We start from the raw sequence: 27,262 nt of genomic DNA, 5'->3' as shown, positions 1-27,262 counted from the left end.
ATCCCCCCACCAGGAAAACTCCAGGCAGCTGTAACTGCTTTTCAGTGGTTTCCCCTTACAGCACTAGGTGTTAATTGGTAAGACACAAGTAGTATTCTTAGACTTGATTCTATACAGTACAACAATTCCTAAGTTTCCTAGAAACGTTGAAGGACTAAAATGCACAAACATAAAACTACTTGTAAGTATACAAAACACCTGGCTAGTTCACCTTGTCTTCATGCTTTTTCATGACACTCCCACATTTCCAAGCCCCAAAGAAATGAATAGAGCCATAAGAATAATATTTTTAATTAATATTAATACAGAAAGAGCACATAGTACATTCCTTTCCAGCAGCAGCTCATTCAGCCCTACCATTGGAAAAAAAAAATAAATTAAGGCTAGTTGAGGACAACCTGATCCAATGGTTTGTTTCCCTTATGCCTTCTTGGAGACAGCCTTGTAAGCTTAAGAGACTACTTGTGCACAAAACATGGGATGTTTATTTAGCAAAACATCAAGAACAGATAAAAACATGCTTTGTTACAGTGGTAAAAATACACAGAGCTTTGAAGCTGCTTTTCCACCAGCTCCGCTGGGAAACCACACCAGTCTGGTACGCAGCACGGCGGTGCCTTGGTGCTGTATGGAACTGGCAATTGTCAGGGATCACGGGGACCACGCTCAGCTACTCAGTGGAGTGTAAAGTGCACGAGAAAAGTAAGTGCATTGAAATGAACCATTTATGATCAAAAGCAATTCTTGTTACACACAGTACTTGCTTAAAATGGGACTCTCACAGGCTGTTCAGTACAACACAGTACTACAATTTTCAAGAGCACAGAATCAGTGTCACGTATTAGAAAGACCTTTACTGAACATAGATATTTTTTGTATTTTTTCCCTCCAGTTATCTCCCCCGCCCCATGACAAGCCTTCTGATGTATCTTACTGTGGGTTTGGTTGGGGCTTTCTTGAAGGATTTTCTTTGCTTGAGTAAATCTGTAAGGCATCACCTTTAGCTAATACCTCCTCTTTACCCTCTACGTTCAAAATAAGCAAGGATTTAGTGGCACAGTGATTTGTTCCATTTTGAACTCCTAGTTCTAAAAATATCTAGCAGAGCAGGCAAGTTGCATGGGATGAAGGTTTTTTTCCCCAGTTACAAAAGTTTGCCCTACAAAACTTTACATTTTTACAGGCTGTCAGGAACCATGCTGTCAATGTATTTCCCTACTCACAGGTTAAGGCCATTGTTAGCAGTACTTATGAGCCAAACCATGAAGAATGATCTACGTGCTATTCATCTGGAGGGACATTCACCATATTAAAAAAAAAAAGAGAGAGATAAAAGAATTGATTGGGAGGTTTCCAAATGCATTAAACAACATAAATGTTGGATGCTTAGTCACTGGACTCTTTGGGCATTACAGTTAACAGCAGTAGATGCTTAGAATGAAAGCTTCAAAATAGCTTATTCAAATCTCCTACAAATATATGCTGAAGGCTAAAAAACACACAGAAACCCCACCTTTTTTACCCTTGCATGTAAGTTATTTTACAAGTTTCCTTTCACAGTGAAATCACTTCACTGTTTGTATACTCGTTTCTGAGAAAGGAAATAAAATTGGGGTTGTTTCTGTAACATTTCATTTACATTGCCAGATCACCTCCAATGCAGTGCAGTACAGAACACAGCAATACATTTTCAATTAAAAGAAGACTCCTTGATTGCCAAAACGAATTTTTTTTGCATGCTGTAGAAGATATCTCTGCCCTCTTAAGTGGGCAACAAACTAACCATGAAATCATACAGTGCTTGCAAAACTATTTACCATTTTGCAATAATCTATAGTACAAAAGGCAGGCTGTAAAGCACTGCCTGCCTTTCCAAACACAGTATTTGTCACCAGGAAGCGTACACAGTAAAGAATATTCCCTATGTGTCCCACAGGAAGAGTCCATACTTCTTTTCCTTTTCCACTGAAAGGCCAGAAGTTTGGAGGCAAGAAGCCAGGCTCATTTACACCCATGTGTATTAATTCACTTCTGCTTAATCGAGTATATATCCTGAAAAGCTGAATACTTTCCAGCTGTATGAAAGAGTGGATATTTTGCTACAAGATCATTCACCTAGGAAACCTGAATATGGTTGCCAATTCTAATTCTCTTCTCTGGCTATAGTAGGTCCAAGCCTGTTCTCCAAGCTCAGGCAGGAAGAGGTGATTATATATTATGAGGCTGGGAGGGGGTGGAAAGATGACACCAGTGGAAGACATAGGAAATTAATGCACCAGGAAAGCCAAAAATAAATCTAGGGCTAGGGAAGAGAAAGAATCCAGACATTCAGACTGGTCTGCATGTTTGTGCTTAGGCCTGTGTTTGCTCCTTGTTCAAAGGGGTCACTGCTTGGACCTCCTTCCAGGTTGGGACACAACTGGCCTGGTTATAGAATCCATCACCTAAAATCTCACCAAATTTTTTCAGGAGAGAAAGAGGTCAAGAGCTCTGTACTGAAACAAAAGAGAATTTTGCCAAGGAGCACAGACTGGTTAAATAAGGCAAGGGAATGTGAAGGCCAGGAGACTCTTCCAGGCCAAAGCAAGGGTTGCACTTGAGAGTGAAAGGTTAGAGCACACTTCATGCAAAGGCTAAGGAGCAGATCAATCCCCTCAGCACCCCCTGCTTCTCACAGATTAGCCCTTCAAGCAGTTTTCAAACCTCTCTCTACTACCCTCTATGGTAGAGTGCGACCCAAAGAAAGATTCTAGGTTTTCCAAGGAAAACAAAATAACCACACTTTCTACAATAAGGGATCAGTCTCCACTGCCTTTAAAACAGTGCCTTTTTCCATGTGGCTTTTACACACTGTTACATTTTGTTATCTCTTCCCTTCTATAGACATGATCCCAAAAAGGAAGCTTCCATATAAAACAGTTTAAGAGTTGAAAATGTACAGTTCATACAGATGCAATTTGTATGACCAGATGTTACTGTATATATATAGTTGCATGTTTTCTAGTAGTGTAGACAGAAGTATCTAAAAGGCAACTAAAACAACAGCATGTCATTGCAAACAGGAAACAACAGACTTCAAAATATAGTACTTTACATAAACACAGGTTTTGCAGCTTTTCAAGTTAGTTTTCATCAGGTACTTGGTATACAGTAGAACTCTAATCTACTTTTATTTAGAGTTTCATCTTTCCAGGCAGAGATTTTTAATATTCTCTTTTTAATATTACTAATCCTGAAATGAAGAGTCAGATGTGTAACATTCCCAGGCAGTAGCTTAATGTACTGTAGAAAATTCAGTTTTATTTACCAAAGACTAGAATTCACTTCAGTAACATTCCCTGAGGCAATCCACAATTTTATTGTTTTGTCCTGGAATAATTTGTGTACAGTTACTGTTCTGTTCCAGACTGCTTTGTTTCTTTAAAAATAGATACTTAGAAAAAGACACTTGTTAACTTTCATTGCTAATTTTATATTTTAGCAATTATGCTTCCCCTTAATACCCTCTTCTTTTCCTCTCTTTCCCCTCCAAAAGTTGCAAGTTAACAACACAGCAACTCTGTGTGCTTGATTTTTGCAAGACAGGGATTCAGATCTTTAAATGAATGTTAACTTTTGGAACTGAAAATAATGTAGTAGATAAGAGGATGTAATATGCAATCACCAGTCTAAAATTTATCTTACACAAACTGAAGTAATTCTTTCTTTTAGAGAGAATCTACGGTGTTAAAAAGATCAAGAATGAGGAGACAGGGTGGGGGTAGAGAAACACATAAGAATCATTATCCCCATCCACAGAAATGCACTGAACTAGAATACTGTATCCTTACATTCCCAATGGACTAAGGAGATGTCTCCTGATATAATTCCACCTTGAATATTTAAAAAGCCTGTGTACCATCAATGCACTTAAAGCTTTTAAGTTTTAGTAACTTAACTTTGTTTATAAAACAAACACACACAAGCACACTTCCTAGAGTGCAAAATGCTTAAATACTTCAGTGACAGAACTCCATATGTAGTTTTTGGAACAGTAAATCCTCCTGATGTCAGAGTCAACTTCTTCCATTGCCAGCAACGGTTGCATTGAACTACCAAAAACTGCAGCAAACCCAAGAGTGGGTGACTCTTTATTGTCTCCTCAGTTCTGCAGAGATCCTGGTTCATTTGTATAAACTCATTGTTGGACTTTGATACATGCACATGTAAGCATCACAAAGCAGTCTTCGTGCACAGCCTTGGATTTTCCTGGAATCCAGTGAGTGCAATTCTTCTAGAGACATCTTCAGGTATTCACCAACTTCTGGACATGGGGTAACTTGTGGAATGTTAAAGCCATTCTGACCTCCTTTTAAACCATTAATAAAGAAGGAGAAACAGATTAGGAGAATATCTACATATATCTGCTCCTCATAATATACTTTCATTATGACAGCATCACCAATTTTTGAAAACACATTCTAAAAAACTTAAATATGCCACACTGGACTGCTGCAGGGTAAACACCTATGAGAAGTGTATTGTTCAAGAAATCACTGTTAGAATGAGAATATCCTGTAGTGTTTACCAGCAAACCACACCCACACAAACATCACACAAAACCAGGGAGAACCTTGGGTTTTCATTAACTCTAAAAATTCTGTGTGACTTTAGGAAAGTGACCTGAATACATAAACCACCTCACATGCACTGAATTTGTTAATAAAATGACAACTGGTAAGAGCTGATGAATTTACAAACCATGCCTGTACCTGACTTGCAAGACTAAGGCACGATTTGCTCCTGGCCATTTTCATAAAAATGAGCAAATTCAAACAACACAAGTATGAACATCCCGCTGTTCCCAGCAGAGATTTTTAGCTTATGAAGAAAAGCTGAAGAAAAATATTTGCAATAGTAAACCCCCCACAAAGATCAGCAGGAGGTATTTCCAGCATTTCATGTGATCTAAATTCCTGAAATAAAGTGGTTCTTTACAAACATCATATGTATTTCAAGCACTCTGAAATGAAGCTTGATTGTCTTCTGGCTGTTCTAAGAAAGTGACTTTACTTCTGTAGGAGTTTCATTTTCAACAGGAGGCAAGACTCTTCTTTTCCTGCCAACTCACACGGTAACAGAGGGGCTCAAGAATACTTCATGTAAAAACTGTTACTACGTGTCTGACACTTCATCTATTACTGTTTTTAGGCACCAGAATTAGAGTCCACATTTAAACAGGATCTGTCTAAAAAGCAGCATCTGAGAAAACATTTGTTTTACTGACATTTGTGCTATTACAGGGTAACATTTTTCCACTGATAACTCTAAAGGGATTCAAAGGAATAGCAGAGATGTTGTAATGTGACTACTCCCTTTATTCTGAAGGCAGCTACTGTAAGTCATTTAAGAAAAAGTAATAAAAATATCTGTTGATAATTTGTTAAATTATGCTGATAATCACGTACATCAATTAAATATAAATGGAAAGTATATTCCTGCAGTTGATTATATAAAATTGTCTCTGCCTAATTTGCAAAGCATAGAAAAATGTACAGGGAGTCCTACTAGGAAACTTCTGCAGTTACTTCTGTAGCATCTAATTACTAAGGTATCCAACTGAGGTGAAATTCAGAATACACAAATCAGCAGCTGCCATGAAATCAATGTGCTAAGGTCAGGCTGAGCCAAGATCAGTATTCCAGCATCGAGTACATCAAGTTAAACTACACTAATAACCCCACACTTTAGGAAATGGTCACTGAAATCTAAACTACACATACAAAAACATAAGAGAAAGTAAAGAGAGGTTACCATCCCGATCTGCCATGCTGTCGAAGAAGAGCCAGGCTGAGTCGTCCCTGCCATACTTGACGAAGGCCACGTAGTGGCTGGTCTCGATGCACAGCACTGCAAACAGCTCCATCTTCTGCGAGGGGATGCAGCCGTGACGCCAGTCCCAGTCTGGCAGGTCCTTCGGAAGCGACAATGGATTGAATTTATGACTCTGTCTCTTGGGGTGAAGATGAACCTACAATTGAAGTGATATTTCAGAAAAGAAAAAACACCCTGTTACGATTATTTGTTTCAGTGGCAGACAAAGCTAAAAAGGACATTACTGCTGAACAGAAGATTAACGGTGTTAGAGAAGGAACTGCAATAACAGCAGCTGACTAAACATTTCTTCTATTTTTTCCCCACTAGTGTAGTTCAATATTGCCCAGAAAATTCAAATCTAAGGTTAGAAGGGAGGTCAGGTTAATGCAACAGTTATCTACTATGCTCAGGTTTGAAAACAAGCCATGACTGACGTCTTCATGTAATTGCCAAACAGCAAAACATAGCATTTTTGTCATTAATTTATCAACTCTAGTTCAAGGCAGCATGAACATAAAATTCAATTTAAAACACATGGTTACTACTTCTCCACTGTGTCCAGGTCTGGATTTGGCAGTTGCCATGCTGATAGAACACACTGCAGGAGTTCCTGATCTGACACCAAAGGAGACACTTTACTTGGTGGGTGGCAGCTACACTAGCACTAGTGATTAAGTCTCACTATGCTCTTCTGCCTTTCTTTCAATTACCACAGCATTAACCATTTGGGTAAAACCCACGTGAATACCAAAAACAAGCACTTACCTGTGTATTGCATGTTTTGCAGAATTGCTTGATTTTGCCAGCAGAAATATCAGTGTCTTCATAACACTCCCTGCATTCGTACATAGCGAGCCCTCTGCAGATACGGCACTGCCTGGGAGCTGCAGTGGCAACAAAGGTATTAGTCTGCAGGCTGGGGAGGCTTTGATTTTTAACAAAAGGAGTATGAAAATGAAGGAGAACTATTACTTTAAATGGAGAATGACACTACATTTAAAAAAGTAAAAATAAGATTGCTAATCAAAGAGAAATGTACTACTCTATTTAATAAATTCTCTTTGGTGCAATGTGGATTAAGAGAAAAACATATACATTGGTAAGTGGCAAAACAAGATTATAAAAATCAAGTGTATGAACAAGCAAAAAAGGGCTTTTAAATCATGTTAGCTCTCTCTCATCATAGTGGTCTTAGCTCCTACAGCTGTCAACACCAGCAGAAAAAAAGCATAAGCTGATGACCAAGACAGTGAGAGGAAAGGCCATAGCAACTTCAGATATTATTATGCTAAGGAATTTTGGCAGTTTTATTAATTCTTATCTCAAATTTAAAACCAGGTGTCCTTCCTTAGGATAATGCAATGAAAAATTCACTGGATGACCAATGTCAGAAACTGTAGGTCACAGAAAGAAGTGATATAATTATGGCTAAAAGAAGGACAACCACAATATACGACAGGTGCACATCCTCATCTCAGGCTCCCTTTCTAGTCTAATGAAATAATGCACAGCCATATTAATTAACTACTTTGCTGCTAATAACTTGAATAACTTGCTAATAACTTTAAAACAGTCCTGAAATAAATTCAGTTGTACAGGTACTCAAGACTTAAATAACAAAAAAAAAAACTTGTATTCTATATATTCTTCTGAATTTGAACTTCTAATTGGCATGAGGGGGAAAAAAACCTTCTACACAGTAAATTTCATTTCTCCTCAGCCTGAGTATCTCACACTATCTTGGTAAATGTATAACAGAAAAAAACCCAACAAACCCACCCAAACAATCAGGACTACTTTCACTATCAGGACTACTTAGTCACTCTCAGCAATTATCTTTCATTATACAGTGCAATGTTATATACTTACTGTCTTCAAGTAAGTCTGTTATATTTAATTCCAAGGATGGAAAAATTTTATTGAACATTTTGAAGTCTTTTCCAAACCGGGGCATCTGGATAATCAGGCAAGAGGGTGCCTAGATAAAATGCCAGAATAGAATGTAATGAACTTAAGATAAATCATTATCTAACTTTGTAGACATTCTTCTAATGCTATAAATATATTCATGTTTGTTAAACTCACAGCCCACTGACAGAGGTATCTCAAAGTATTAGTCCTTAAAACAACTCCATGGCAGCAGCTAAGAAGTTTTCTTTTAAGTAATTCATCTAAATCACTTTGATCTGTTTAACCAAAGAACCCATCTCATTAAGTGAACCTTAAAATGTTTTTGCTATGTAGGCATCCTGGATCACTGACACAATATTCTCATTTCCAACATATCTGCATGTTTTTGCACCAAATCCTACTTTTCTCCCGCTGCTGAATGGACAGGTATTTAGCTATGATCACTTCTAACAAGGCAACAGCTGTCACCAACCTCTGCAAACTTCAAGTTGCTGTTGATGAATGACCACTCCAGTAACTGCTGAATTGTTGGGACTCCAACTTTCTCATTTTTGTCCATAAAAATCTGATAGAAATAACAGTCTTGTACTTTCTGACCTGCTGATCTAAAAACAGTTTTAAAGAAAAAACAAAAAACAGATTCTGAAGCTCTACTGTAATGATAACTGTATCTTCTAGGAAAATAACACCTGCACTAAAATAGTCAACAAGACATCCTCTCTGCATTGAAATATATTGTGCTTTTAAAAAAAACACAAATAAACAACAAAGCCTGACAAAGCCCAGCCCCCTGCCCCCAACAACAAAGTGCCAGGCAGACAAGTATTAAGTTTGAATTGATTATGGAAAAATTTAAAGAAAGAAAATCAGTGTGAGTTTCAGAGCATGTTTTAAAAACATATACCTATGCATGGCTGAACTACCAACTAAGCATCTGCATCAAAAACTCCAAGAGAATAAAGCAGCTTTCATTGGAGAGACAATTAGGAGTTTCAGGAATAAAATATCAAATGAAACAACACTAATTATCTCCAGTATGATGGGTTTAATGAAACATTTCCTCTAAATCAGGGCAATATTTACACTGCTTCCTGCAGTGGAAGTCTCACACAGATGGCTAATGCTGCTAGACTTGCTCTACAGTTAGCAGAGAACTCTCCAAAAGGATAATCCAAATTCAAGACTGTCCAGCTGTAATTGTTAAGACTCCTTCCACACCTAAGCCAGCTCTGAGGCAGATTACCACATAAACTGCCAATGCAAGCCATAGGAAACAGTCTGGAGAAACTTCTTTATACTCACCAAAAGAAAAAAAAAGGGAAAAACCCCTCTCCATTACACACATTCCTAACACAAACCAATTATCCTCTTCAAAAAACAAGAGCCACAAAACCACAATACATCTTGTACAGCTGGGAAGAGGGACACAGGATTAAGCTACCAATTTAAGTATGTTTTGAGGTCAGATGTCCAAAACATAGTAAAGCATCAAGTACCAATGTTTTCAGATAGTGTTTCTGTTAAATAAACATAACTGATATATCTGGGAGGAGATCTTCAGATGAGTAATTCAATTTCCTCTGGAAGTACAAAAGAAAGGATATCAAGGATGATGCTCAAGTTGAAGAAATAGTTTTTGCTACTATAGAGAAAAAACATACAGGACTGACTAGCGTCTAACAGCAAAAAAACCCATTATATTGGAGCTGTTTCATCTCACCATCAAAAGTTCCTGGGAACTTTCATCAAATTTGCTATAAACTGTAACCAACTCCCATCCCAGCAGCATTTAAGTCAATGTTGCTTTTTAGAGTATTCGGGTGTTGAGAGGATTCTAAAAGCACGACGCTCAGTGTTACCACTACTAAGAAGAAAGGAGACTTCTGAATTGCCCTTGAGGAGTTCAGGTAAGTGCACAAACTTTGCTGCTGAAAGCTGAATGATGGAAGGTTTGCTTTCTGTACAGCACAGATACAATGAAGCCCTTGAAGGCCAAAGAAGTAAGATTCACCTTATTTTCAACAGTGGCTCAACTCTCAGAATATGGTGAAATAAAATATTCAAAAATTCTTCCGGATCTGGAGGCAGGAGAGACAAAAGGTTTTGTTAGCATGCAAAACCAGATACATTATTCAAGACTTATTGAAAGTGAATGTTTTCAAAATTTTCATAGGAAAAACACAACAGTTAAGTTTTACAGCTTTATTACCCCAATAAGATTATGACAAGCTATGAATATTTTCATGACAATCCTCTATTTATTCTTTTAGGGTTAAATGGTCCTAATAAAAGATACAGGCTCAACAGGGTAACAAAGCTTTCCAGTAAAGTTAAAAAAGATGCTCTGTATTTCAGAAGAATCATTTAGCACCACACAACTTTTCCAGGAGAAATAAAAGCTTTCAAAAGGAAACAATCTGCAGAGAGTCAGTGAGGAGCAGTGACAGTAACACAAAACCCAAGTCCCAAGTTCATCCAAATTAGAGACCTAGTTCTCTAACCAAGAATGCAGCCAACAGCACTTTCCAGGGGGCTGCTCTCCCCCACCACAGTTTGCTGGTATATTTCTCTCCCTGCCACTAAATGCAGTCAATACTGGTTCCAACATTCAGTATTTACAAAGAAAGTAGTATTCTCTTGAATAAAAGCAAAACAGTTACATAAAATCAAAAAGTTGGGAACTGATTTTTCTAACATGATTTGAACATTTTATTTCTTAAAATACTACATAACCATTGTAACAAATGTTGTAGTGAAGAAGTTTATGCCTCAGGGGTCAAAGTGACAATCTGAAAGAGGACAAACACTCCCTTGCCTTATCAGTCTTCTCCACTAATTGCTGGAAGGGAGTTCCAAGGGCACAGGAAGGCACTAAAAGAAATCCAGGCAGTGGAAGACTCCAGAAATTGTTCAGCTGGGGAGTTCCTTACAAATTGTTGAGCTGGGGTTCCAAGGAAGCAGAAAAGACCTTTCTAGCAGCCAATGGTCACTCAGATCTCTGCTCGAGACACTACTGCCACAGGAAAGTATTTGGTGTTTTGTTCTGCTGTAATTATGTAGCAAAGTTCCTCAGTTCCTTCTTATTAGATTCTTGTAAATCTCAAAGAAAAGCAAACCTCCCCCATTACCTTTTTCCTCTGAAGTGAATCCTGATGCAGCTTCAACTTTTTCAAGTATTTTCCTCAGTTTCATTATTTTTGTAGCACATACATATCCATATCTACAATAAATGGGTTTAATAAGCTATTAGCTAGTTTTTGAACAAATCAGAGAAGTTAAAAAAAGGGCAAAACCAATCACTTAAAAAGTGAAATACAGGCTCTCAAGTCCTTCCTTAATTGCATACAGTATTTCTTCAAAACTATATACTGATTTCTTATATTTAATCTGACTCCCAGTTTTCTTAATGTAGCATAAATTTAATGCAGTGCTCAATGTTCTTTTACAACTTTTAAGAACAGTTTTAATTATCAACTTACCAGGATAACTATTTTTGGACTTGACAGTTAATTAATTTTGATTTTTTTTCACTCTAATTTGCACAGCTCAACACATAATTTCAGAATGTCACATAATAACAACACTGTAGGAGTTGTTAACAAAAAAAAATTTCAACATTTGAGGAAAAAGACACAGAGCTGTATTGCTGACCTAAGAAGCTGAGGCTTTGAGAATTCAATCTTTTCCCCTAAAGTTCTTAACCATGATCAAAGGACGGTAAGACATTCAGCCACCTCAGGTACCTGAGATTTCTGCTACTCAGTGTGCATCCTGCTATCCTACCTGCTCCACAGACCCTGGAACACACCAGGCCAAGGACACACTCCCTGACAAGAACAAGACTTCATGGGCCAACATTTTAATTTATCAAAATAAAAACTTTGTCAGAAATTGTTCAGTGACAGCCCATAGAATTTTGGAACAACAACTATATTATTCACATGTTTTTTAAAAATTAAGCCTAAGAACAACAACTTTTCATTGACATTTTTGTTGCAGCTCCTTTGCTCATTGTGCCTGGGAAATTACAAAGGTCATATTAACTTTTTTTAATAAAAGCTTTTGGCCACTTGCAGACCACATGTAAAAAGTAATCAAACTTCTAAAGCCCTGCTAAATCTATCAAATTGTGAAACTCCATATAACTCAAATCATTTTCTTGTCAAGTACAATAGTATTAAAGACATGTAAAGATGAATGCTGTGAACAAACACAACCTGTATTTATCAGTACTTTAGTAATCACACTTGTACAATTTTTACAATAGCTTCGTGCTGATCCATTTGCAAGTAAGAAAGTAGTGAAAATATTTCTCACCAAACAATGACTAACTCTTTCAAGTTATCACTGATTAAATTTGCTATGAAGAAAAAGTAAAAATACTTTAAAAAATACACTGAGTAGCAGCAGATAGCCAAAATTCTCAGATTTGCAGAAGGAATGCAAACACTGCAGGATCTCTCTAATTCATGCTAGACTAGAGACCAGTTTTTGTCTTTACTTACATTCTCAGAGGATTCACAATCTCTGTCCGCAGCAGCTCCTGAGTCTCACTATAATACTCTACATCATTCATTTCTTTAGGTCTGAGTAGCACAGTGTCCAAAACAGAGCTAAAAGAAAACAGGCTACAAAGAAAAAAGGAAAAGGAAGGTTGTTTTGACTATTCAGATGCCTGAGCAACATAAGACAACCCAAGCAAAGTCACAGAAAAATTAAAGAACTAAACAAACTCAAAAAGAGGCAATTATGGACAGGGGACACAGCTACACTAAACAGCAAAGTCCACTCCAACCCAGTATCCTTTCTGCAGCAAAGTACAGAACCAGCTGCCCAGGCAGAATTCTGCAAAGAAGCTGCAAGAGGCATTTCCCTCCCTCTCTCCACCCCCTGGGCCTGTGTTCTCCTTATCCTTCAGCCATTCCTCCATCTAAACAAGCACAGCCATAAGGGCCAGCCCAGTTTGGACACAACCAGCACTTCACTGCTTGCACTGGGAGAGCACAGGGACTGCAGCACAGGACACTGGGAGCTGCACAGGAATACACACACACAGTCACTCAAGCAAAGAACACATGTTCTCCATTTCTACCAAGGGATGCCACTATACAAATTATGAACTTACCAGAATAAGGTGGAGTCTAAGTAACAGGAGTTGTAATGACCCTGGATACCTTTCTTCTTTCCAATCATTGTCTCTAAACCTTCTTTTTCCATTTTTGGAGGAGTGTTTTCTTCTACCACTTCACTTAGGTAACCTCCAAAGGCTGAAAGTTTTTTTTTCAAAAGACACTTTAAAGCCTCAAATTTTATCCCCCTTGAGATTTTCCTAGTAATATTCTATAGCTAAGTTGCTGCCTTCTCTGGACTAGAATAGCATTTTATTATAGCTGAGACTCACTGTCTTCCAGACAGGGAACAAGGCCTTACATTCCACACTAGAGTGCTTCAGAAAGCCTGCAGCACTGAATTAATTTTATCTGGCAGGAATTAAGCTCTTTTTTCATTACAAATGCCCAGTTCCCACTATCTTACAAGTGTCGGACACTTTGCTGCTGTCCCAGACAATACGTGACCCAAGAAATCTAAAATACTTAAAATTACAGAAACAATTAAGTTTTTCACCACTAACTTCCATCATAAAAATACATGCATTTCTTTGTTAATATTTAGACACTCAAATAAGTTGATGTTATAGATTATAGAAAAATAACTGCCTTTATTTCTGTTAATGCAATCATATTTCCAGCAAGATAGTTTTACAACTTCTAAAGAAAGAAATGTACAGCATAAAAAATTCCCATAATTTTATGACATTCCTTTAAATATATGAACATTTTCTTGTTTAAAAGCATAAAAGAATAATTAAGAATCACTGTATTCTGTACAGCCTGATCTGCTATTTATTAATCTCAATTAAGTAATACCTGTACAGCTTTCCAAGTGCTCAATAAAAGAAGTTATTGCAGGAATGAATGAAAGCAAAGCCCTGGCCAGTTCCCAGCTGATAAACAAGAAATGAGCAAAAAGTCAGTACCTAGAGAGTTGCAGCGCTCAATCTGGTTGGAAACAGGCTGGAGCGAGGCAAACCTGGAGTCTGGCCTGCAGCTTTTGAGTTTAACAAAAAGAGCTTTCTTTGGAGCACACGTGAAGTATCGAGTTCCTTTAAATGTCCCGTCCGTGCAGCCTGCACATTCATCTTCCTGCAAATTGAAGTGAGAACTCAGTTTTTCTTATTTCTACAATTCTGCAGTAGGACATTTGATAAAGTATCTACCCATAAGTCACCCTTCTGCTACTCTGAAGCATGATACACACTTGTTTCTGCAATTCAGTATCCACAGCCTCAATTGAGCTGTTGTTTGACTGGATTGAGAAAATTAAGACTTGCATGTTTCTTTCTTTCTTCATGCTTAAACTTTTACTACATCTAAAATAAAACAAAAATTCCACCAGAAGCAGCATGGGGAAGGTAGGAGGAAAGACTGTGTACTTAACTTGGTCTAGATTCTTTCTGTAGTTAGAAAGAGCACTTGTTACCACTTAATTAAAATCGTTGAGCATGGGGTAGTATGATTAATTTCAGTGTGATTTGGCTGCACAAGAAAAACGCCTTGTTCAAAACACAGAAAGTGTACATCAAGGAGAGACAACACAAGCTAGGAGTGAACACCAACAAGCTATTATCTTTGAGAAAAGGATTTAAGATACATTGGCTGCTTAGTAACAACAGCTAGGCTTTAATGCAGAAATGCACAAGTGACACCCAGATTAATGCATGACAACCCAAGGAGGAGGCTCAGAATGCCTGTGGTATGTTATGGCTTCAACTTCACCCAAAACACCCACAAGGATCAGAACTTCTTTGTAACAGCTGGAATTCCAGTCACATTCTCACATATTTTGCTTGTGTTTTACATAATTTTACACTGCTTTATGTAATATTTTATTGAATATTGTCCCAAAATAAAGAACCCCATCTTCCTAACTGTTAATTTAACCAATACCCCATCACAACCTTGGCAGCAGCTGCCACAGAGGTGATGTCAGTATACAACAGCAATTCATGTTTGAAGCAACTGTGGGTTTTTTTTACAAAGGGCCCACAGAAACACATAAAACACATGGCTGTCAAATCAACAATATCACTACTGTCAATTATCAAAACCAGCCTTACAGCTCTGACAGTCATCACACTGCCTGTTTGCTGATATGCAAACAACAAACAATTATATTCAACAAAGACTACTACAGCTAGAGAATTTTATATAAATTTCCACTTAAAGGAGCTTTAGATTTCATTTTTCAATTACAGTCTCCATAATGTAAGCAAACACTAAAGACACTCCTCTAAAGCAAGGAATTGATCAGTCCTACAAAATCCTTTGCCCACTGTGATACAAACACATCCCAGAGCCTACTAACAGGGTAAGGTATAAGGCAGCCATAAAAATCAGAGCTTATCAAAGAACTTAGCACTAAGGAAATCACTTGGCAACCTGTTTGGGCAAATCCCCCAGACTGGCTGCTTTTGCAGTGTATACAGGCACCAGCTCTGAGAAACAAAACTAGTAATTAACATTAATGCAAACTAGAATTTATAGTTACCAGTTCCAGTCCTGCTAATACTTCATTTACTCCAGGGGGCTGGCCAATCCAGCGGATTACTCCATAGAAAGGAGGATTTTCTTTAACTTCAGCCAAGGAACCTGCTTCAAGACCATGTGAGTTTCCAATTGGGCTTGCTGTTGATGGACTCTCCTGGGTAGCTGTAGTATTCACATCACCCATGACAGACTGAACAGATAAAGAGAGAGGACTATGTCCAATAGTACCATTAGTACTTGTTGTTTTTGTCAAGCTAAAGGGGAGGGAGTGAAATCTGTTTTCTGTAGACACAGAATTTGTTAAAGGTGGCTGCAGTGGTGGTGAAGAATGTCCAAATCCAGGAGATGAATCAGTAAGTGACTTTGAAGGGTCTTCAGCAGCTGTTAAAATCAAAACCAAGATGTTAGTAAGTGTTGGGGTTTTTTTCCCTTGTATTAAAAAAAAATATTTGGTTCTCAAACCAGCAACATCTGATGTAACAGGTGGAAAGCACTAACAGCTGGGGACATTTAGGAAGACTTTTGTCACTTGGCAACACTGGAGAAACAGAACTGACTGAGCAGACACTGCTGCAGTCCCACCACTTTTACCACAGCAACAAAAATTAACAGCACAGAGAAAGATATTAGAAACTACAGGAAGGTTTGGATTTAAATCTTTTAATCATCACATGAAGCTTCTTCTTTGAACATGAGTTAAGAGCCCCAAGGATTATGACTGTAGGGGGCAAAACTAGAAGGAGCTCACTGGTCACTGTGGCTGAGGAAATAATTTGGTTCACAGCTTATAAAGGCATAAATAATTGCTTGCAGATACGATTTGCAAATGGAAAAGTGCTTATTTCACTGACTCTATCACAACATACTTTGGCTCTAAAACAGATAATCTATTCATGTCTATAGAGCATCAAGGACTTAAACATGTCATTAGCAATGCAGTGCCTGATAAAAGAGATCACAACTACATGGACCAGCACAAGCACTCTGTGTCTTCTCTCATCTCTCTACATAGTTATAGAATACCCTGAGCTGGAAGGGTCTCTAGTACACAATTGGTATTTGCAGAACAAAAGCCTCTCCATCTTCACCATGCTATTTCATTAAATGAAGTTAATGTCTTAGAAACATTAAAAAAAAAGACGTCTGTTACAGAACTAAGAACAATTTTAATACATTTTCTCTTGTGGTTCAAAGAATTCAGGGGCTACTGCTGCTACAGGTTTCTGGAGTACCTTAACAGTTTAGTATTTACCCCTTCAGTCATTAGGCCAGTTAGCCACACTTTTTTTTTTTAGGAAAAAAAATATAGGTTTGGAAGCAAATCAAGATATATTGATCCTTCAAGTATGTGCACTCATACTTTAAAAAACAAAAAGAGAGATTTTACAGAAATTACTTTTTAAAAACACAGAAAAACCTCAGATAATTTCCCTGCTCCCACTTTCAGACTGATTAGCTGGCACAGCAGAATATTACAGTTCCCTTGGATCTGTAACACAGCTACAAAGACAGGCAAAATACAATTACTGTGTACACTTAGCTACAAGGAATACTTCATGTCTTCCATCCCAGCCTCAGCTTTTATTTTTCCTGTGAGACGTGCATTCCCACAGACCTGCACATGAATTGCCAAGAACATAATCTCCTACATGCAGGAGAAAACCACAGGTCACACCAAGACAGAGTACATTTTCACAGGGGTTTCAAGATGCTTTTTATATGTACTATGTATTCCACTATGCCAACACAGTCCAACTGTTTTACATTTAATCTCATCCTTGTTTTATTTAAAGAACATAATAAACTCTAGTTTTATTTTGTGGGTTTTTTAAATAAATATATAAAAAACTATCCTCTCTCTTTACCTTCATCAATATACCATGGGGATTTTGTTTTTGTTTGAGGCTGAGAGTCAACTGATGAGCCATTTAATGTGTAGAACACTTCAGATCTGCTTCTATTTCCAGGTTCAGAGGTAGATCCTGGAAAACAACATATTTTATTGAAGACATTAATCTCTGTTTACAAAAGGCCACCTACACTCTTATTTCTTAGTATAAATTTGTTACTACACTTTCAAGAAGACACAACTGCCTTTCCACGAAGGAGCAAACACAGGCTAACACAGTTCTAAGCTCACAACAAGGTAGAAGTCTGCGCCAAACCAGCACACACTCTGAGCTGAAATCTCAAGTCACTGCCTGAAAAGAAGGCAGAAAATACCTCTCAAAAACAAATTTTTCATGACTATAAATTATGGATATAAGAAGGTATTTGCAATACAGTTGGTTTTAAAGTACCAAAATTTCACAGCAGGCAAATAAATTACTGATCGGTTCCAAATTTATAACTTGTGTCAACATATAATCACAGTTACTACAGTGAAGATCATCTCTGCCAGCATCCAATGCCAGGTGAAATGACAATTTACAGAATATACTGTCATTAGTATTTTACTACCCAATGTAGCCACTAGTAAAATCAAAAGACACTGAATTTAGATTTCTGCCTTAAAAAAACAATTTTAAAAATTATAAATTGCTTCTCTTTCAATTTGATTTTTTTTTTCCCCGGAGGGTTTTCAGAGCTGAACAAAAACAAAGTCAAGGAAGTTTATATTCTGAATCACAGCTAAATTAATACCGCCACTATTAAGTAGATCTGTTCCTGAGCTAAAAATTTTGAAGTTACTAGCTCTGTAAAACAATAAACACTTTCAGAGAAACAGAATGCAGCCCTGACCTGGTAATACTAGACAACTAAGGTAATATTGTGTAGAATTTTTGCTAAACCTCATACTCTTCTTCATGAAAATGAAGGCAGTTTGGGCAGTCTTAACTTTAACTGTCTACCATCTCTATAATTATTAAATTCATACTAATACTCCAGAGAAACTTAACTTTTAAGTACAGTTGGACTTGATGATCTCAAAGGCCTCTGCCAACCTTGATTCTGTGAACCTGACACATAACTGAAATAATACATCAACTGATAGAAAAGACAGTACTTTCTTGCAAGCAACAAAATTTTGTAATCTTAAAATAGTAAAGAAAATCCCTTCCCATACTTACCTATAGCCTTTGGCTTACTATGATTGAACAAGCCTTTGTCACCACTTCTTGAGGTATAGGCAAGCTTGGGAGGTCTCCTGTCCTGTGACACAGTCTCTGAGACATCACACATGAAGAGTATTAGCTTCCCTTTGCTATGTTTTCACAGTGTTACACAAAGCTCACCTCAAAATGTAACTAAACAAAACTCTGCCATCACAAGCTTTAACACTGAGCAGAATGTTGTTCATGTGCCTTGTTTGGCACATGAACAACATTTTATGTGTATACAATCTGCTTTTATCACATCACCAATTGCTTACTGCAAAGTCTACCATTACTTCTTGAATACATCAAATAGGTTGTCTTCACATCCTTTAACATAGGTATACGTTTCCATTCTATATGGAAACAGATACAAGAAGTTTTTTTCTACAAACACATCTACAATAAATGCTCTTTTCAAAAAATGGAGACATCCCTGTGAATTCTCCGAAGAGCAGAAAATTCATGCAAAAACATGCATATCAACTAAACCAGCAAGTAGGAGGCAGATATAAGAAAAGTCAGTCAAATTGAAGTGTGAGAGCAACAATTACAGACTACAGACTCATTAGAGCCTGCCTAGAGACAGTGCTCAAATGAGAGTCTCATAAAAACTTTTCTTTCTTCAGAAAAAGAATCAGGGACCTGTAGTTGTTACAAGTTAACACTATTCAGTGGATTACTGCAGTGAATTTTTCCAGTCTTGACAAGAATTTCCAAATATTTATTCCCAGAATGCATATATAATCCTGCCAACACCCTTCAAACACAGAAAGAACAGCTTTCTGATCAAGATATTTGAAACCCTGGAGTAAATTGAACAACAGACCATAGAAAAGATTCCCACTACAGACACTCACATATTCATAAAGATTACACACTGAATAGTATTGTAAATACTATACAGTTTGACAGGAATTTTGTTCAGTATTAAAGCTTTTCTACTAGTGAGACTAACCAAAAGGAGGGCAATACTGAAGAGAAATATAACAGAGAAGGTAATTCAAGTGAATTTAGGAAATTAATTCTGCAGTATTGTTTTAATCATGTAAGTGTGCTTAGGTGGAGGATGTCCTAGATGTTATCGAAGTCTGCCTTCTGGTTAAGAAAGCAGGGCATACCTGGAATAACATCATTGATATGCAAAAGAAGTGTGCTTTCAACACTTGCAAAACTGCACAGCTGTATTCCATTATATCTTCCATCCCAGTTTCCAATCGGATTATCCTAAAAATAGAAAAACACATTACACATATCCCAAAAGAAGATTTACATCATACTGCGTACAAACATGTGTCTTTAAGAATATAAAAACTAGGAAAATTAAACACTTGACAACATCTACTTTTTCCTGTGACTAATTTTGTATTTAGAATAGCCAAACACTACAGTCTTTAAAGGCAAAAGCTTAAAACATTATCTCTGGAGAAACAGCTCCTACTTTAACAAGCATTTTTCTTTTAAAACACATTATTGATGAACAAGCTAGGGCAATTCCATTGCATTTTTAGGAAACAGCTAATGCAACCGAGAAAATGGAAGCATCTAACCTACAAAACCAGAATAATCTTAAACTATGAAAAATTTTAAAGCTGTTCATTTTTAAAAATTAATGTTGCTAGAAATAATTTTTCATTACAAGCTTCACATTTTCTTGAAAGATCAACTTTTGTCCTTGAAACCCACACTTTTAAGGTAGAACAAAGTCAAACAAAACAGTTACATGAAAAAAAAAAAAACTTCTAAAAATGGCTAAAAAAAGAAAAATACATCCAGCCTACTTTTTTAACAGGCAGAACAAAGCCAGTCTCACAAGACAAACACTTGACTCCATGACTGACACCTAACATGGCAAGTAGCTCAGTGGAGGCTCCTCAGTGTAAGCAGAGTATTTCACCTGAACTGTTTAGCATCAAATACGACACCATTTACCTGATGCCAAGAAACAATTACCACCAAGGGCATCTTTGAACACAGTGTTTATTTCCCATTTTAGGTCAGCCTCCGCTGAAGTAGCTTGTGGATAATGTTTCTTCTTCTACGTGCATGTCATTCACTAGCTAACACACATGCAGAAGTTATTAAAGTCAGATTATTTTCTTACCATGTCCACTCCAACAACGTATCCTAAACTTTCGTTTCCTGGTAAGACATCACAGAATATAACTGTGCCATACTCTATACTCTCTCCTATCTTCAGAGAAACCCTGGAGTTGATCTCCAGAGGAGGAAGTTCTACCTGCATTGCGTCAACTGGAGCTGCATAGTCACTTTCCAGTTCATTGTCATCATCTTCCACCAACTCCAGTTTGTCCAAAGCAACAAAAACCCCACAATCCTCATCACATCTGAAAAGCTGCTTGCCTTGGTACTGTCCATCAGTAAAGCCCTGACCACGACCTTCTTCCTAAGTATTGGAGGAGGAAGAGAAAGGAAAAAAGAGATAAAAAACCAAATTATTGTTTTTTTGTGAAAAACAGACTTCTAAAAAAGAAGCAACATAATCCATAATAAATTGCACTAAGAACTTGTTTGATGCGCTATCGTTATTTAGAGAATTCTGCTGTCAGAATTTGTGGCAAACAGACAAACTGTCTATCTTCAGGGAATAAAGAGCAAGATGTCACTAGATTAGAGAGTAGTTGCAGGCAGAAGCCTTTACACTCAGAGAAGCATGTTTTCTTCAGGTGCAAATTTTGCTTCAATCATCAAATTTCTGCCATATCAAGACAAAACTACTTCATACTAGACATAATGCTAAGCATCCAAAAATTCCACTTAAGTGCCATATGAAGTGAGATGATTTTCAGAAACACTTGGGCCTCTTATTCCTTGAGGTTCTCAGTGGGAATTACAAAGAGTTCAAGAAAAGTTTAAGGAGTACTTTGAAAAATATACTTCTACAACAAGAGAAGAACTCTCCTGAACCTAATTCTTCAATAGCTTATGGTTGGCATTAATTTTGCAGAAATATCTCACAAGGAGAACAGAACAGATACGTTCTCCATTTTAACTAGTTGCCATTGGACTTCTAGAGATCTACAAAAACAGCAGCCCTAAAGTCCAACCCTGCATTTACAGGCCGTATCCTGACACGGGCAAACAAAGTACTCAACAGAAATCTGAGAGTCAGATATTCACCATGAGAGGGCTGTAAATATTTTTGCCCAGAGAAGTTGTGGATGCCCCATCCATGGCATTGCTCAAGGCCAGGATGGATGGATGGAGCTCTGGGGAACCCGGTCTAGTGGAAGGTGTCCCTGACCTAAACAAGGGGTTCGGGACTAGGTGATATTTAAGGTCTTTTCCAAGCCAAACCATTCCACGATTCTGTGAATTACATTCTTCTGGGCTAGAGGACTCAGATTATGTTCAAGTCTTTCTGCAAACCCACACACATCAAGCCTCATTTAACATGGAGATTACAAGGCTGATGTGATATGGTATGTTCACATAAAAGCAGTTATGAGAACACTGAAGGTAACGGATTTTAGGAGTAATAGGCTTCTAGGAAAAAAAATAAAATTAGGACTTCCTCTTTGTCCTGAAGACATATTTAACTCACCTCATAAACTATATCTGATACCACCCCTTAGCAAGTAACTTACCAGCAACTCTACTCCAAAGTATATCCCTGTTAGGGACCTTTCTTGCATTAAGGGTCCCCTGAAGCGAACAACTCCAGGATATTTCTCATCCCCTGATCTCAGCTGTACTCTAACAGGTGAGCCAATATCTATCTGGACTCCTTTAGCTAACCTGCTTTTGCTCTTAAACAAACTGTATCTTTCCTCACAGTTAGTAATAGCCAGAAGCAACTCAGCTAGTTTTTCATTTATTTCTATAACATCCTTCTCATCCACAAACAAGATTGCATGAGGTTGTTCCAGAATCTTTAATCCAATCTGCAGTTTCTTGCCTTTACATGGAATATTTCTGGAGTGTGCCACAGAAGAACGGTCTTGAAAAAACTGCCCAATGCTACCTTTGGGCACTTTCAAGAGCTTTTGAGTCTGCTTGTCTATGACACTGCATTCTTGGAGAAGCAAGTAAAAGATCCGCTCTTCCCAATAGGATGAACCTGCTTTTTCTTGACTCCATAAGCCTGAATTCATTGTGATTAAAACTTTGAAAGCTGAACAGAAGTCTTCAAGAAAAATAAGCTCTTGATTTATGTGCAGTGATCTTTCCAAATTCTACTGGAGGGTCCAATCTTTGTGAAGCAATGCAATATTCATTTTGCAAAGAAACGCATTCAGAGCAGGAAGCCTAGAATAAAAAGCAAAGAAAAAAAAGACAAAATTGAATTGGGTAAGCACAGCTAGCCTTAAGTAAAACATAAAACAATTTAAATCTGTGACCAGACTCATTCCTCATAGAGATCAGAGTTCAGCAAAATGCTGAACTAGAGTCCCAGAACAGCCACTGTACTGCTGATCATGGACAGACCCATTTACCCATTTCTGCTCCTTACTGCAGTGCATTTGATTTCCTTCTTTAGTTCCTTGAAAAAAAAAAGGGTTGTGGAAAACATGTAATGAAATGCAGAAAACAAAGAAAACACAAAAGTGAAAGCAAAAATAAAAAACCTAAGTGCAAATGAACATAAATAAACAACCTGCTCTAGTTTACAAACAATATATTAATGAAACTTTCCACTATAAAGCTCTTTTCCCATGCTTAGTGACTACTTATTTCTAACAAAGTGTACTGCATCTGTCATTCTGCATAACATTTTGATTTAGTGAAGCAGGAAATTGTGTTGACAAAATAAAGCAGCACAAAATGGGAACTTTAATAACTTGTAACAGCCATTTCTTTAATAGAAATGGACAGTTCCAGTAATACACAATACATGAAAACCAAATTGTGTGGGCATTGCAACATGCAGGTCTCAGAAAAAAACAGAGGCTCTTATTTTTATCATTCTAGAAAGATAATTCACTTCAACAAAGCAAGAAATACATCATGGTTATTAAAATACCATGGAGAAAACACCTTAGTTAAATATTACCTTTGGAGGTACAGTTCACAACGAATAAAGTGAAAAAGAACAATTTGAAAATACTTCTTTGAGCATGTGTGTCTATAGTTTTGATCATAGTGGATACGTGAAGAAAGATCTGCAGTACCTTAGCAAGATTTTTTCTTCTAAAGATGACAGCAAAGGGCAGTGTACAAGTTCAGAATGAATTGTCATGTAAATGTTCCTGTTCCCAATATGTGATGCCACAGTTTAATTCAGTTAAAGGACAATTTCAATGACTATTTATAGCCAAAGGCAAATAATCTTTGTCCTTGTGCCTAGGTATCCTATTGCTCCATAACTTTTCTTTGATGGCATTCAAATAGCACAAAATCTATTGCTATTTCTGCTACCCTGTCTGAACCCAGTTTCAGAAGCTATTGGAAAGCAATGAAATCCAGCAGTCCTGTAATTATTTCCCTCATCTTTTTAAACAGAATATTTAACAAAACCCTTTCCCCAAAGAAAAGCAGTAACTACAGACAACCTGAAACCTGGGCAGTGCCTCATCTTTCAGTCCCTAGGAACTCACAGATTGCTGTGCTGCCTTGGTGAGGCTCTTGTACCATGCACAGATGTGACACGTGGGTGTCAGTGTCACCACCACAGCCCCACACTGCTGCAGCAGCTCACAGCAGTGCTGTGCCTGAAGGAGCTTCCATCTGCCAGGTTGAGGGGCAGGATCCAGGCAGGCCCAGACCTCACTGAAGGAAAGTCTCACAGACCATCCATGGGTTTCCAAGTTAAAAAATATTCTTCTTCACGTTCCTCTGATACACATAAATGGACTTTAATGTTTGTTAATGATTAACAAAAAAAGTGGTGTGAGCATGGGACTCAAATAGTTTTTGTGGAAACTGATGAAGAACACAGCAAGATTCCTCCCCTCCTGCCTCACATGGAAACATGATTAAATGACCATTAGTTGTTTGTAAGTCTACTCAGATAGTAAAATAAGAGTTGGATACAAGTTCTGAGTAATTTTCTCCCTTTACTTTTTTCACACAATGGAAAAAAAAACCAACTGTCTTGTTTTGCATAGCTCCATTCTCTGTTCTCAAAACCATTTATGTTCTTTCAAGAGCTAACACACTTCACTTTCCTTTTTCTTCTGAGCCATTCCACAGCTTCCCAATCTCCAGCAGACTGCAAACAAGTATCTCCAACATTATGGGGATCCTGATTTTTCCTACTTCATTTACAGAAATAATTACTTTTAATTTTCATAAGTATGAATGGAAATAATATATTAAAAGAGAAAGTCTGTTCAACAGCTTAAAAAAGATTAATAGATATTTTAAAAAATAAGATTTATCATACGTATTTTTAATAAATGCATCTTGTTTGCAAGTCCATTGCTTCAACAATAGAATCTTCACATGTTTAGTAGTAAAGAATTCAGTCAACAGCTGCACTTAGATTATGTAATAACTTTATGTGGTGTGTGGTCTTTCAAAGCCCTAATTACCCACAGATATGTTACTAAACTCCCTGGCTATAGTACCAAAAGGCTTTCCTTTATTAAAGAGTTCATTATCACTACATAAAAATACCTTCCTTTAAAAACTTATCTACAACCACTGTCCATACTGCTTTAAAAGCCAAATACCCTTCTTTTAAAATAATACAAGTGATGAATTAGTATTTTAAGAGCACAGAAAAGCTTGTTAAAAGGACATTAAGTTTTGGCAATGCACCAAAAATACATTTACATACACCACCGATTTTAGGATTATTCTTAGAGCCATTTCCCATTAAATTCTGTGAGTAAAGAAAAATCTTTGCTGAACAAGCAGCACAGTCGTAGCAGACTATGACCAGAACAAACTATTAGACCACTGTATGATTAACTTGGGAACCAAGAAACTTAATCCTTACCACAAAGTCACCCCACACAACACACCAGCAGCTTCAAGACTTGTGCAAACCCAAGAGCACTTGACACCAACAGGAACAATTTAAGTGTCAGAGCCTGTCCAGCTGCACTCTTCTATTCCATCCACTACCCGAATTTTTTCATGCTCAAAAGACTTCAGGAAAAACAGGCAAAACACAATTATGACTGCAACACTACATACTTCAGAAGAAAAAGACATTTTAAAAACTATCAGGGGTAGGCCATAAGCTACCTAACTTCAAAGCTTCCCTAATTTCCTTTATTCCTCAGTTATGAGTCACTGTTGTCACTACAGAGACATCTCATCAGAATAACAGTTTGCTCTGAAATTCAAGAACTCTGTTTCTACCCTGCAGGAGCCTTAGATGCACTATATTAAGAAGTTTAAACCAGCTATCAGGTTTCAGAATGAACACACGTCTATGGCTCTGAATCAGAGTATAAAATAAAAAGGCTAAAATAAACTATACGGTTTCTTTAAAAAACTGACACTTTAATACCAAAAATAAATAAACCAGCTGAGATGCAAAGTTCTGTTCTTCAACAGCCCAAAACCAATTTTCATGGCAAGGTTAAAACTAGGAGCAAGGAAATTTAGTTGCAGCTCGTTGTACAGAATTACATGTCGGCTATACAAGCTATGAGTGAAGAAACAGAAACTGTTTCTCAAAACATCGGTGGAAACAATGAAATACAAAGATGTTCATACTGGTAGCATGATTCTTAAAAGAAAATGCACCTGCAGCTGTGTTCGGCGTCACAAATCTGATACAAATAATCCCCGTGAGAGGCAGAAGAGGAATCATTCCCAAAGGCCAGAATGCTGTGGCGTTAGTAGATTTACCAATACAGCCGCTCTGCAGACACCTCGCGGCCAGGCCTGCCCAAAAAATGAAATATGTGCGCTCAAATTCCGAAATGATACCGAATATTATATTTCACTGGTTCCCTCACAGAGTGTTTCACGGCAAGGCACGTCCGTGCGACCCGCTGGGCTCCGTGCAAGGCTCAGCTGCGGAGGACAATGATCCTCGCCCCCGCCCAAACCTGAGCATCACCTCCGCTCCCCGGGCGGCTCCGCGCAGGACGGGGAAGGAAAGTCCCAAACACTTCAGGCGCGGCCGACGCTGCTCGGGGGGCGAGGCTGAAGCAGGGAAAGGCCCGGCAGGGCCCGCCAAGAGCGGAGCCACCGCCACCCCGGCCTAGCGCGGCCCCGCCGCTGGGCCCGGCCCCGCAGCACCGCAGCGGCGGCGGCACCGCCCGCGACCCCGGCCGGAGCGCGGCCCGAGCCGGCGGCCGCGCCCCTGCCCGACGGCGCCGAGCGACTCCCGCGGCCGCGCCCGGCGCCGCTCGCTCCTCACCTCCTCCCGCCCGGCCCGGCCCGGCCCGGGCTCCCGCCCGCCCGCGGGTCCGTCCCCGAGCCCTCACGGGCCCGACGCGCCGGCCCGGCCCGCTCCGCGCTGCCCCATCGCCGCCGCGCAGCGAGCGCCGCACACCCGCTCCTGCTGCCGCGGCGGGCCCGCCCCCTCGGCCCTCCGCCGCGCCCGCAGCCAATCACAGCGCGCCCGCGCCACCGCTGCGCAGCGCTATTGGCCGCAAGCGCCGCCACTCACCAGCGGATTCGGGGTTTTCCAGCGCATCGCGCTTGTCTGAGCCGCAGGGAGGGGGCGGACGGCGGAACACGCCCCCTGCAGGGCGCTGATTGGTCGCGCGGGGCGGAGGGGCGGGACTTGTGGCACACCGGAGGCGCTGATTGGATGGCGCGCGCGTGCCCCCAGCGGCGGGGCGGGCAGTGCGCGCCCGTGTCGTGCGCGTGCCACGCCCCGGTCCGCGCGGGCGGCGCGGCCTGAGGGCGGCTCTGCCTGAGGGC

General features: G+C 38.8%; 1 protein-coding gene across 3 annotated transcripts; it reads right to left on the bottom strand.

Annotated features, from left to right (window-relative positions):
• Positions 1 to 267: 267 nt before the first annotated feature.
• Positions 268 to 26,910, bottom strand: CYLD (CYLD lysine 63 deubiquitinase). 3 transcript variants are annotated; one of them, XM_021554998.3, is made up of 18 exons: positions 26,754 to 26,908; positions 26,132 to 26,272; positions 22,078 to 22,738; positions 20,574 to 20,876; positions 19,591 to 19,696; positions 18,446 to 18,541; positions 17,240 to 17,356; positions 15,376 to 15,755; positions 13,805 to 13,970; positions 12,893 to 13,034; positions 12,273 to 12,395; positions 10,896 to 10,987; positions 9,779 to 9,845; positions 8,240 to 8,372; positions 7,726 to 7,834; positions 6,622 to 6,740; positions 5,794 to 6,010; positions 268 to 4,348 (listed from the first exon to the last, which is right to left on the bottom strand). In XM_021554998.3, the coding sequence occupies exons 3-18, from the start codon at positions 22,582 to 22,584 to the stop codon at positions 4,164 to 4,166; spliced, it is 2,862 nt and encodes a 953-aa protein (XP_021410673.2). In that variant the 5' UTR covers positions 22,585 to 22,738; positions 26,132 to 26,272; positions 26,754 to 26,908; the 3' UTR covers positions 268 to 4,163. The 3 variants fall into 3 exon arrangements, with proteins under 3 accessions (XP_021410673.2, XP_021410674.2, XP_021410675.2); XM_021554999.3 differs by lacking the exon at positions 26,132 to 26,272 and having other exon boundaries at positions 26,754 to 26,910; XM_021555000.3 differs by lacking the exon at positions 26,754 to 26,908 and having other exon boundaries at positions 20,709 to 20,876; positions 26,132 to 26,517.
• Between the last annotated feature and the right edge of the window lie 352 nt (positions 26,911 to 27,262).

This window comes from Lonchura striata, chromosome 11, assembly GCF_050655825.1.
Source record: "Lonchura striata isolate lonStrDom1 chromosome 11, ASM5065582v1, whole genome shotgun sequence".
Taxonomy (NCBI): domain Eukaryota; kingdom Metazoa; phylum Chordata; class Aves; order Passeriformes; family Estrildidae; genus Lonchura; species Lonchura striata.
The sequence above is the reverse complement of the archived record's forward strand: the minus strand, read 5'-3'. Positions and strand labels throughout refer to the sequence as shown.